Source organism: Myxocyprinus asiaticus, chromosome 11, assembly GCF_019703515.2.
Source record: "Myxocyprinus asiaticus isolate MX2 ecotype Aquarium Trade chromosome 11, UBuf_Myxa_2, whole genome shotgun sequence".
NCBI lineage: Eukaryota > Metazoa > Chordata > Actinopteri > Cypriniformes > Catostomidae > Myxocyprinus > Myxocyprinus asiaticus.
Window position 1 is genome coordinate 44,713,236 of NC_059354.1, and position 13,595 is coordinate 44,726,830.

The window sequence follows — 13,595 nt, forward strand, 5'->3', positions numbered from 1 at the left end:
CGGCTTGATGAAAACAATATACATATAGCAAGTCTGATGACTGTAGAAGAAACTGACCCCACCACTTTTGTCAAAAGGTAGCGCTGCAGAGCTCCCCAGCCACGCCCATTTGTTAATTATTGCCCAGGCCTAATGGCCAACAACTCTAATGTGTGTGCAAACTATCATGAAACTTCAAGCATGACAAGTACCTCAAAAACACATGCATAAAAAGGAATAATGATATTTAATGCATTGCCGTGGCAACACTATTTAAGATATCAGGAATCCCTTCAGAATTTTAAATCTGCACTGTCTTGACATTATCATCAAAAAGTTTTTTTGAAGCAATTCAGGTAAACATAAGAGGGATATTTCAAAGTCTGTTAAAAGTGCCACACTTCCTTCCACCAGTTGGTAGCGCTATGACTGCGACCCACAATAGCCACATCAATGTGATCAGCCCGCAAGGCCAAACATATGGCTCAGTTTTGATGTAAATGCACAGAGAAGATAGGAGATGCTTCCTGTTTCCCATTTTTTTATGTTATTTTGTCATGTCGCCATGATGACACCGTTGGATATATCAAAAATCCGTTCGCACTTTAGCATCGTCAATGTCTTGGCATGATGTCGCACACATTTGGTACCTGTAACAAGAATCCCCTAGGAGTATTATTTCAAATTCCAGAGCATGCATTTTTCAAACAATCCAAAATGGCCAATTTTCTGTTGGGTGGAGCTTATGACTGTCAGTGTGAAAGTTGTCCGGCTTGATGAGATCTATATATGTACAAAGTTTGGTGACTGTAGCTCAAAAGGGATGTGCTACAAAGCCCCCCATCTTCTAGGTGGCATTACAGAGCCCCCTCTACATGCCCATGTATGAACTTTTGCCAAGCCCTAATGGCGGACGACTCTGATGCGTGTGCTAAATGTAATGAGTTTTTGAGAATGTTAAGTGCCCCAAAAGCCCCCAAAACAAAAACAAAAAAATCCTTAGAAAGGAGAAAAATCCTTTCAGTGCTTGGGCCCTAATAATAATAATCCTTAGAAGAACAATAGGGCCTCCGCACTTTCAATGCTTGGGCCTTAATAACACTTAATATTAACATTTACACTCCCTATCGAGTCCCATGCAAAGCATACTGGGAACTCTAAATCCCCTGCCCAGTTTCAGTTAACCAAACCAAAAATATTAATGTAGTCCAAACACAAATGGATTGAAGTAAACTTTTTTATTATTATTGAAACAAATCACTTAAATTAAGTTCACTTGGTTGCATGCATTTTTTATTTTTTATTTTTTTTTAGTAATATGAACAAAGGAGGATTCTGTTAGCCTAACAGTAGTGAAAGTTCTTTTCTTTTGAGTGTATTAATTTACCTTATTTAATAGTTGTCCAAATTAAGGGAAAGCATTTATTTATCAATGTTCTTAAAATTTGGAAGTAACAAAAAGGAACTCCTGTCATTTGCTTTACACAGGCCACACTGAAAGACTGTCATTTTTTTTAAACAGAGAAAACAGCGAAAAGGCAGAGAAAAGGCTGTCTCTTGATTTGCCTTTCTACTGTGGTTTGTGTTTGCAGGAATCAGCAACGCTGAGGCACGGCAGCCAGGAAAGGCTCCCAACTTCAGTGTGAACTGGACTGTGGGAGACCAGGCTCTAGAAGTCATTAATGCCACCACAGGCAAGGATGACATGGGCATACCCTCTCGTCTCTGTAAGCACGCCCTATACAGTCGCTGGGTTCGGCTGCACTCTAAGGTATGGCTCTTACCTTTTCATATGATAACATGGATAATTTTGAATGTGTACAAATGCTGTAGGCAGCTCACTTTTCTAAATGTCAGCAAAACATTAAACACTAGCAAGAATCCCCCTTTATCTTCATTTAAAAATTCTGCCGTCATTTACGCACCCTCAAGTCATTCCAAACCACTAAGACTTTCTTTCTTCCATGGAACACAAAAGGAAATGTTAGGCAGAATGTTAGCCCCAGTCACCGTTCACTTTCATAATATTAAAAAAAAAAAGATGCAATGAAAGTGAATGGTTACTGAGGCTAACATTCTGCCTAACATCTCCTTTTGTGTTTCATGGAAGCAAGAAAGTCAGATTGGTTTGGAACGACTTGAGGGTGAGTAAATTATTTTTGGAAACTATTCCTTTAAGTGTCACCTCTAGAGGCATGACACTGTCACCTTCCCTCTCCGCAGCTCTTGTCAACTCTTCGTATCAAAGTGGACAAGCCCAGCTCATACCACGAAGCCAAACAAGCAGCGGTGGAGTACCACACAGCGAAGCAAACACTCATCAAGGCCTTTCACAAAGCGGGTCTGGGCGCCTGGGTGAAAAAGCCCATAGAACAGGACCAGTTCTCCCTGAACTCTTGAAGAGGGACCAAAACAAAGACCAGGACATGACAACAACCAGCTGTTAATACTTCACTTGATGTGTGGGTGTGCACGTGTGTGTGTGTGTGTGTGTGATGATGTTTGTTCTCAGACAAACCAAGAGCCCTTTATTGTCATTTTGCTCTCTCTCTGTGTGCAGTCATGACTTTGCTTTTTAATTTGTAATGTAGGAACAGATTGTCATCGAAATGATTGTTTGTTTGTTTTGAAGTTAGTGGCATTAGCTTACAGCAGGATGTAATGTCATTTGTAACTGGAAAAAATACTTTTTACATTTTTGTTTTGTTTAAATTTGTTTTTGTTTAGTTTGTTTGTTTCTTTTTTTTCGGTTTGTATCATTTGGGGTTTTGTTTGTTTTTATTTTGTTTGGTTTTGTTTCATTTTGTTTTGTTTTTATGTTTGGTTTGGTTTTTTTAATTTCCCTTTTTTTTAATTTTTTTTTTATTATTATTGAGGGTTGTTCTGACAATTATGCGCATGCATATGGCTTCATGTCAACCACACAGCTGTGCACGCGTTTGAAGGTTTCCTGGTTCAGCCTACCCTAATGCTGGCTCACCTTTGAGCATGGTTCTCCTTAATATGCAAATCATAAGCATATTTATATGTTTTATTCTGTACCCTCCAGATTTTAGAGGGGGAATCGTTCAGACATTTAATACATGGCATGGTCCCTTTAGCTAGAAAATAAACGTTTGTCAGGACTCGTAAACTTTAGTGTAGATTTAGCAAACTCCGTCTTTATAGTCAGAATAGATTTCAGATTTTAATTTGACCTCAGAGGGAAACATGACTGCATATGGCTTTGTGAGAGCTTGGAAAGTAGACTGTATCCCCATATGGTTTGATTTTGAATTGGATGATTGAATAGTCTTTTTATGGATGCAACCAAAGTGCATTGATGTTATTAAACAATGTGTCTGTCATGGCTATATAAATTTCTCAAAGGTCTTAAATGCATGCACGTATTGTGTGAGGCACATTGCTTTGATTCAGACCTCGCTCAAAGCCCTTTATCTGGGCTTAATGCTTCACTAGCCAATTGAAATGGACCATTTTAGAAGCCCCTACTTTTTTAGGTTTTACACAGTTTTGTCTTTTAAGCTGCATGGACTCTAAATTATCACACAAATGGGAAGTTCCCAGATGACTCTGATCTGTTGGTGTTATTCAGTTTAAAGGAATAGTTCAACCAAACATAAATTCTTTGATTTACTGAGCCTCATGTATTCCACATTCTTCCAGATGTTTCTTTATGCACTACTTTATATTTATGCAGCTTTTTTCCATACAAGGACAGTTCACAGTGACCATGGCTATAAAGCTCCAAATAGGACCAGAAAAATACCATCAAAGCAGCATTAAAGTAGTTCCAACTTGTGCGCTACATTCCAAGATTTTTGAAGCTGTACAATAGCTTTGCGTTAGGAATAGACCAAAATTGAAAGATGTGAAATCTCATTCATGTTTCAGATTCAAAGCAGAAGTGTTGATGCCGAAAATGCCATTGGTTCTCATGTGCAGCGTTACCTGAAAGTGACTTGCCAATTCACATAGAATAGAGAATGAGATTTGACCACTGCAGCTGAGGGGAAGATTATCAGTGAATAACACTTAAATTTCAGTCTGTCCCTCACAAAAAGCTATCATATGTCTTCAGAAGACTGGGAATATAATGCACAAGTCACATTGGACTACTTTGTGTTTTTTTTTTTTTTATAATTTTTTTTTATCTTTTTTGGAGTTTGACAGATGTAGTCACTACGAACTCTCATCTCATGCAAAAGAGGAACCAGTACATTCTTCAAAAGTTTTTCTTTTGTGTTCCATGAAGATATACAGCTTATGGGTTTCGAACAACATGAGAGTAAATTATGATAACATTAGGGTTAAAATATTCCTGTAACATTCATGCTGCATTCAGTCACTGCAGGTTTGAGCGCAGGGCACTCATGGGAGTTTTCGAGATGGCAGAATGGACTGAAAAATGATGCATGTTTATTATTGACAAAAGCCATCTCTGCATGCAGAAGAGAGGGTTTGCAGGGGCCACTCTGACTTTTACTTTATCCTTGTGTCTTGTTTGAGACTTTTTGTTCATATACCTGAATGCCTGCATTCCTCTGCAAAGACTTAGACTCTGTAAGTCCTTAAGGAAGAGGTTTCCCCTCTAGAGACTTCTGCTTTACAAAGTTATGAGCCAACAGTGCAGGCTGTCTTTGATTTATGGCTTATCCAGTGCAGCATGTTTGACTGGTAAGGTTACCAAGAGCCTGAAAGCAGACCTATTTTCTGTACTAACTTTTTAAAAGGTGGCCATTGGAGGTATTTAGATTCCAGGAGTAGTAGTGTTAATACTAATATAACAGATGTAGTAATGCGTCACATTTCATTCATTTTACACACAAGAAAATTACAGAAACAAAGCTGCATTAGTAATAAAAGCAATAGTTTGCCCAAAAATGAAAATTGTCATTATTTACTCAACTTTATGTTGGTACAAATCCATATGCTGTTATTTCTTTTCTGTTCCGTGGAACAGAAAAAAATAGCAGCATGCATGTTTTGAATGACATTGGGTCATTTTGGGGTAAACTATTCCTTTATAACTCTCAAAATAATCAGATATTGAGGATGTAACTTATTGAAGGGTTGCAGGTACATCAGAGCCTGTTATTTCTTACAGTTCGGCCATCTTTGCCTTCCACGAGTATAGACTTGCATCACGCTGCACCGTTTTCTGAAGGTGCTCTCTTTCCATTCCCTCACAATTGCATCAGGTTTCTCCAGCGGGATTATGCTGATTTTAAACCTTTTAAAGAAACCAGCAGTATGCGTGTTCGTTCGTTCGTTCAAGTGTGTTTGTTTGTGCACCTGCTGCTGAGCCCGTTTGGCACTCTGCAGAGACGTCAAAGCACCATAACTTGGAGATTGCTGAATCTTCACCAAAGATGTCAATTTTTTGATCATTTTAAACATTCAAACGGATACTATTTTTTAAAGACGAGAACATTGTTGGTGCAAAGATTGTTCAGCATTTTACAGTTTTGCCTTGAGTTGTGTTCATTCATTTACTATTGTATTTTTTCATGTGTACATTTGAGTTGGATTAGTCAGGACTGGATTTAGAACATGCTTGTAACTCTCAGTATTCTTGTATGTGGTGGATGTACTGCTGTAAATATATTGTGACCCTCTCAGATGCTGTTACAGTGGACTGTTTGCATATGTATGACTAAGATTTTCAATGAGCGAAAAATCTTTGATTTTCAATCAAAAAAAGCATCATGCATTTGGTTTTAAAATCTTCACACAAAGCTTGGAAAATTCCAGCATGAGAAAAGGGGCTCTAGTACCCATGGTTTGGGCAGTAATGTATTTCCGAAGGGTCCCTATGAGCGTATGGGGAATCTACAGTACTGTAATGATTAATGACTGTAGACTCCCTTTGCTATAATAGAAATGATTATGCCCTGAAATTAATGAGCACAGTCAGTTCTGCATAAATGTGGCTCAGCAAAAAATAACGCTTTTCTGGGGACACTTTTCAAGGACAGCAGACTTGAGGGACTTTTTTTTTTTTTTCACATTCTTTTTTGCATCATTCTAATTTTGTCTTCACCTTACTGCTGTCAGAACTTCAACTGTCTGTTTCTACTGTTATGTTGGGGATTTTGATGAATGATGTCACAATGTACGTAGTCAGTGTTCGAATTGATGGGTTGGAGGGGCTATGGGGGTCCTGGAACAAATAAGAAAAAAATGAACATGCTTCGTTGAATTTAAAAAAGGAAACGTTCAATTATTACCCTGAGGTAACGTGATTTATTAATGCACCAACTTTTCATCAGTGAGTGCATCCATAGCATATTTAAAAATCTGAGAACGCAAGAAAACTGCGTTTACATGAGATTTGAAATCATGTTTTTTTCCAACCGGTCTCATGAAAAGTCACAATAATAGTACGAAAGGGTGAAATAGTACATCGGAATTGTACAAAAACATATAACTTTGACTCTTAGAGAAAAATAAAATAACCAACAAACAATGTTACGATTTTTCCTAAGTTTAACCCCCTCACCCAAACCCTAACCATGATTTAAATTGGAAATCATTGTATAGAAGAAAGAAAATATTGGTATTTGGAACGAGACGATCTTGTATTACAGTTTGTTGTTATGGACATACAACAGTCATGTGTAGCCTGTTACTTTAATATATGTGGAATGAGTAACCAAATTTGTTCACTGACATTTCCTTTCTTAAAATAAAGTGTTGGATAGGAGGCTAGCTAAAATTTGATGCCTGTCTTATATTGATTTGAAATTTGTTGTTGATTGGTTGAAATAATAGTAGTTTCTTTTCATATAAGCTAAATCGTACGGTGTCTTACGATTTCGCCGTCTCGTACCAGTTGTCTTGAGACTACATTGGTTATTCTCTGCAATTGACATCAAAATCTAAACAGGCATGCGCACAACACTTGCCGACTTGGTTAAGTCGGTAAGAACGCCAGTAAAGGTGTTTACATCTGACGAGAAATCGGTGTAGTGGGCAAAATCTACATGGTGAACGGTTTTTGATCGTTTACAAACTCACCCCAATAAAGGAAAACCGTTTAAAGCATGCAAACGCCTCAGTGATCTGAAATCGATTTCTAACTTAATGTTCTAAACACCGAAGTGCACGATGCTCCATTTTAAGGGGGTTGAATGGGACTAGCACTCCAGACCCCCATCTTCACATAAGACTAACATTACAAATCATTGTTAATAAATGGTTCTTCGGTCTTTATTACTATAATATCTTCGATTTTACCTCTGTGTTTTACTGGCGCTTATAGCTAGGCTTCTAGCAGATATTTTTAGGTAATTTTAAAATTAGAAGTTAGCACATGATTATGTTCAGATGAATCTATTCACAAATCCTTTGCTGTAGAGTTAGTCACAAACTAAAATAACTTAAAATCAGACACCACTTCTAAAATACTGTATATTCACTGGCACAGAGTTCAGTTTTTTGGGGTTGTTTAGAGTTGGGGGGGGGGGCCCCCAATAGCCCTGACACAATTCAAACACTGTACATAGTTCTATCTAATATGGAAACTTTGTTTATTTGTTCTTTTTGGAAACTGAGCCTTGTCTTAGCGAAGAGTCCTGAATTTCACCCTCCTCTGTTCCTGGCCAGCCCGTTTCTAAACGTCTTGTGAAATGGTGACTGTACAGTGGAGTCCGGCGGTGGTCCGGTTTGCGTGTCGAAGCCTGGCGTACCCTGGTCCGTACCTGGCTCGATCATGGTCCACACCGTCTTTTGCCTGTCCTTCGTAATATCCACATGGGTCACCTGCATGAGCTACTTCACTGAAACTGCACCCAGCATGACGACAAACTTTAAAAAAAAAAAAAAAAAAAAAAAAGGACTTGTATGTAGAAAAAAAAAAGAAAATAGATCTAAATATACAAAAAATGAAAGGAATAAAAAAAGATCTTAGTTTACCTTTGCTTATTGGTGTCTTTTTTTTCCCCCCCTGAATTTCTGGGTTATTTGAAGTGTGTGTGAATGTTGTTCATATAAAACTATTACAAATTAACTTATTTCTTATTGGCTTTGTTCCAAAACCTAGTGAGTGCCTTTCTGTCTGCTGCCTTCCAAGGCAGCATCCTAACTGAAATGGAACCTCATAAGTGAATGATTTGGGAGCACTACATAGGCAAACACACAAATAGCACTCTGCCCGGAAAACAAAGGCTGTTCAGCCATGAGCACATATTAAAATAAATGGGAGAAATTGGAACACTCAATATAGCTGCTGTAGAAAAGAAAGCATCATCTTATATGTAAAAGAGCCAAACATTATAGATAATGACATCGGCTGTAAGTTTACTCCAGAACGTGCATGCGCATTAGCTCGCACTACTTACACTACAAAATGACATAGAATGTATAAGTATGCGGTTTGGGACGCACCTCGTGTTTTGTTTTTTGACCTGTGCTAAAGAAACACAATTGTCAGATTTTACTGCTGATTTTAAATGCGTTCTTTGATCATAATCTTGACCAACTGTTTTGAAGATTTAGGTCTTTCCCCATTCAATTAGATTGGAGCTGTACTTTTATGCTTCTATTTTTCCATGTGTCCATAGAAAATAGCTCCTCGGGAGTGTTCCCAAGATGGCCCAAAAGTGGACTGACTTGCCTTGAAAGTGTGACAGAAGACTACGCCTACAATTGATTTCAATTGAGTTTTTGTTGCTGTGTTGCCAAGTTAACAATGTGATACTAAAAAGCTTAAAAAATACATCACAACACAAAATGTGGGTGAAATAGTCTTTTTATTATTATTATTGAAATTGAACTGTTTGATACTTTTCAGTATTTAATGTATTTTAAGTAAGTCTATATTTATTATCATAATTATGCTTGTCCAACATCTTAGCTTTATTGTTTATTTTATTTAATTATTTATTTTTTTCAACAAAAAAGTGGGCATTTGCCTTCACCATGAAGGATACTGATACTGCCTGGGAATTTGGCCATATCTAGGTATCACAGCATAAATATGCTTACCCACCTCTGGAGCGAGCCTAAGATACCTTTAAATGCTGCCTAGGTAGGCAGCTTGCAAGGCTTTAGAACTATTTCTGTGTACCATTGAAATGTCCCTGTACATTGTAAAACAACAACAGACTCAAATGTACTGTGATCAGATTTGCAGAGTTCTGTATGATGACATTTTCGCTGTGCTGTTACAGATCCAGACACTGCCATGCATCAGAGCCTTTTGTTTCAAACTCAAGCAGATATTCGGTGGTTCCCACTACTGCTACTGCCTACCTGTCAAGGTTTAGAAATCCTATGCAGTCACTCCCAGAAGCCCCTATAAAGTTTGGTGTTGGTTTGTTGAGGTAATTTCAGGACAGCATGCTCCTCAACTTCCAAAGCTTCTTTAACTCTTGTGATCTGGCTCTCTTGGGTTGAATGCCTCCTTTCAGCTGGCGAGCTAACTGTCGTCAAACCAGGTGTGAAGTTCTTGGACCGCAAAACAGTGGTGGGTTTATCGTGATTTTGCTCTAAATTACTCCTTTTATAAATGCTGTGTCTCTCGTTGACTCTGGCAAAGCTGTCAGATGCATAGTGTTCCTATCAATATTGAATCAATAGCCAGTGGCACACAGCGACTCAAAAACCAAGTCAGTCTGGTGGGATCTGCTGTCGGAGTTATACAGGGAAGCCCAGAAGTCTTCTTGCTAGGATCTAAAGTGCACAGACTAGGATCTAAAGTGCACAGACTAGGATCTAAAGCGCACATCATGTTCCGAACTCTAGTGTGTGAGTTCAGCAGTGATTTTCAGAGGGTTGTCGGCGTAATTTCTATAGGTAATTTTCAGGGCGCAATCTGTCGAAAGTCATTTCGTGCAACACAAATGATCATTTGGTGCCACTAGCACAGCTAGCTAAATCAGTTATCTAAAAGACTATAAACAATGATGATAATCTGTCAGTTGCGCATTATCGCAGAATAAACCCCAACAGGCTTGTCAGGACCCCGATGCAGAGCAAAGGACTCCTGTTTCACCCGGAAGGTGTTTATTTTGAAATCATGACCAGCTGACTATAGATTATCCTGCTTATTATGTGGGGAATTATCTAAGAAATAAATAAATGGACATGAAATACTGATTTGAGTAGAAATTATTTTGTGAGAAGAGACCACAGTTTCCAGAAGCAGATGAATTCCACCTTCTGTTTGCGTCAAGAGTTCTGTTGGTGTTTAATTTGGGAAAATGATGGTCTGACTGCTTATTATCCTGCATATTACATGACTACTTGCCAATAAAATAATTAAATGGACACAAAATATTTCATTTACGTTATTATGTGAAAAGAAAGAGGCCACAGTCTCCAGAAACGGCTGAATTCAACCTCTTGTTTGTGTTGGAGTTCTGGTGGTTTTTATATTGCAAAAATGACTCATCATCCCATTTATTACATGACTACTTGCCAAACAAATATAATAAATGGACATTAAACATTGATTTAAAAAGAAAATATTTTATTAGCTTACTTGTAGAGATCATAGATTGATAGAAGTAGGAAAGATGACTTGCAATACCCAGTGACCGTTCATTATTCAGAAATGTCAGACCGCTGGATGGAGTGATTGATTGACCAATCAAAACAGATCTGAGTATTAAAGAGGGCCTTGTAATTAATAATGACAGTACATGCAAGTCACTTGCAGTGGAAAGTGTGCAAGCAGCATCACTGTTGCTAACATAACTGTTATGGGTACCTCATCAGGCAAACGCAACTGCTGTTTGCTAATGTCTATTTGGCAATAGGTGGAAATTCTTAATCTTATTTTTATCATAACAGAAACATTTTAAACCCTTTTGAAACAAGTGTGGGAACTCTGCCCAAAATTAAGTGAATCTCACGAAACCTGCCAAGAATCTAAAGAAATAAATAAAATATACATTACTGTGGAAAAGTTTTAGGCATTGGGAAAAATGTTGCATGGTGAGGGTGTCTTCAAAAATAATGCCATAAATTGTTTTCATTTATCAATTAACATCATACAAAGTCCAGTAAACATAAAAAAAAAAAAAAAAAAAAGCTAAATCAATATTTGGTGTGACGACCTTTGCCTTTAAAACAGCACCAATTATCCTAGGTACACCTGGATACAGTTTTTCTTGGTTGTTTGCAGATTGGATGTTCCAAGCTTCTTGGAGAATTTGCCACAGTTCTTCTATCTATTTAGGCTGTCTCAATTGCTTCTGTCTCTCCTTATAATCCCAGACTGACTCAATATTCAGTGGGGGGCTCTGTGGGGACCATACCATCTGTTGCAGGGCTCCCTGTTCTTCTATTCTATTTGCAAAAGGAATGTTTGGGAGTCTAAAATGTATGTTTCCTATTAACACACTAAAGCTGAAGCTATAAATAACCATCTAAAGACAAATGTTTTTGTGAAACATCTTATGTGCCTAAGACTTTTGTGATCCTAAGATGTAAGATTAATGATCCTAAAAATAGGCTTCATTTTTATTTGGTTTCTTTTGATTTTGGATCAAAATGTGACCAGGGCATGTTTTAGTGCTCGCTTAGCAGAGTTTATTTATTTTCCCCAAACAACACATCATCATGTTGTTGTTGTTTTTTTAATAATTAGGCCATACTGATTTTTGAAAGTGTTTGACTAAATTTAGAATCTAAACTTTGACTCAACTTGGAGTCACATTACTACCACACTATTCTACATATGGCCAGATTAGTAAGACTGGAATGGTAGTATGCATTTCTGAATTTAGTCCTTTTTTCATGTATTTATTTTTTATGTTTATATCTGGTGACTCAGATACATCTTGATTCTAGAATATTCCACTTAACTAATAGAACCACAAAGTTTGTCCTACATAATAAAGTCGCCCTGTTATTAGTTGTTTTTTCCCTGCAGTGGCTCAGTGATTTTCTTCAGTGATCAGCTTAATGGAGCTGGAGCTGCTGGTTCAGACTGTGTATTCCTCAACAGATGGAGTTTTTCTCCTCCAAACACCTCCACCTGCTACGATTCCTGCTGCATCAGTTCCTGCTTCTGTGTGATGAACTACAGGCTCCTGTGCAACCCAGAGGCGCGAGTCTAACGGAAACATGTCCTGGTAACATTTGACCCCAAAATCAAAAATCAAAATGGAAATTATATTTTGCAAAAAGGGGTCTTACCTTCACCTACCCTCTGGTTTGACATGGTAAAAGGGCTGTCTAGAAGTTTATGAGCTAGGGAGTTTTCTGTCCCCTTTCTCTTCCCTCTTGACCAGACCTTGTCAGGATGGACTGACTGCCCTTTGCTGACTTGGTTATATTAATCTCTGTCGGGGCCTCGGGAGCAGGACCACTACATTGTCCAGCAAAGAGCTTTTCCTGGTCTTCAGTTTGAGTCTGTATAAGTGTAATTGTGAAGAAAGGAAAAGATAAAAATGTTATCTAAGTCTTTCAATGTGTTCATTTATCTGTCTGTGTGAAAGCATTCTTAAGTTATTTGTAAGTCTTTAAAAACTGCACCGTGTTTCCATGCTGTCAAAAATGCTCAAATCAGTTATCCTTTATCAATAAAGAACAAGTGTCAGGGATAAACATTTTCACGAATAATAAGCCGACATGGTTCTGAGACTAAAACACTTGTTTTAGCCTGTTGTGCTCAAGAGCAAGATTAGAGAAGACAGTTAGTTCAAACTTCCGCAGCTGCCTGGGTACTTGCTCTGGAAATGGTATCTTGTTTGGATGACTGTGTCTAGTAAGTAATAACCAGTTTCCTTCATTTTAAATGCACAGTTGGCAAAAATCAAACTTCCCTTGACATATTTGGCCCACAGTACTTTGAATTTGAAGTATTTTGTTAAAAAGTATGCTAAAATATTTTTTCTTAACTTTTTATCACCATCAGAATGTATTTATTAAAATCCCTTTAAAATAGAGCAGTGTTTAATCTCTTGTTGAAATTTGCTGTCAGTTGTGCTTTTATTGCACCTCAAGTGTTAATCATATTTCTCTGCATACAGCTATTGCTTTTTTCTCTGGAGACGGCATCTTGATCTTTTTGAATCCATACTTGTGCAGATATGGCCACAGTTTTCACTGAAGAGTCAAAACTCCTTCTAGGGATCCGTATTCAGACGCGGCCACAAAGTTTCACATGAGCTCACCTGTCCAGTTGTGGTTGAAAATGAAGCAGCGAGCAGGGACTGGCCACCTTAAAAGATATCATACATCATCAGATTGCATTCAGGGGGACAATGGAATCCGCACTCATTCAAGGCCCAGATTTCCATTTCAATTTTCTGCTCAATGGAGTTGATGTATGTGGCGAATCGCTCCACGGCCTCACTCTTCACTGGCCCGCTCCATCTTCACACCATTTATTAGCTTGGAATCCCGGTGACCTTGTCTCTCCCCGCTCACGCTGACGCTACATCTGCTGTCACCGAGAGAAAGAGAAGCGCCGCAGTATGAGACAGGCCGCAAACCCCAGGAGGACATTACACTTATCTTCCTTCAGCATACTTCAATTTGGTCTGAACCCAGCATCAGTGCCCCATTTCAAGTTGTTTGTTAAACTTTACTTTTACTTTCCCCTGGAAATGGATGGATGTCACCATGTTTCTCTGACTCCTGTTAAACATTCTTGGTGGTTG

The 13,595-nt window shown here is 38.2% G+C and overlaps 1 protein-coding gene across 3 annotated transcripts in view; it reads left to right on the forward strand.

Annotated features, from left to right (window-relative positions):
* LOC127447972 (double-stranded RNA-specific editase 1-like) overlaps positions 1–7,895 on the forward strand; it is a 203,684-nt gene extending 195,789 nt beyond the window's left edge. For all 3 annotated transcript variants that reach the window (XM_051710243.1, XM_051710244.1, XM_051710245.1), the window contains 2 exons: positions 1,572–1,750; positions 2,203–7,895. In XM_051710243.1, coding sequence (XP_051566203.1) covers positions 1,572–1,750; positions 2,203–2,379 — 356 coding nt within the window. In that variant the 3' untranslated portion in view covers positions 2,380–7,895. The remainder of the gene's footprint in view (positions 1–1,571; positions 1,751–2,202) is intronic.
* The last annotated feature ends 5,700 nt before the right edge of the window (positions 7,896–13,595 follow it).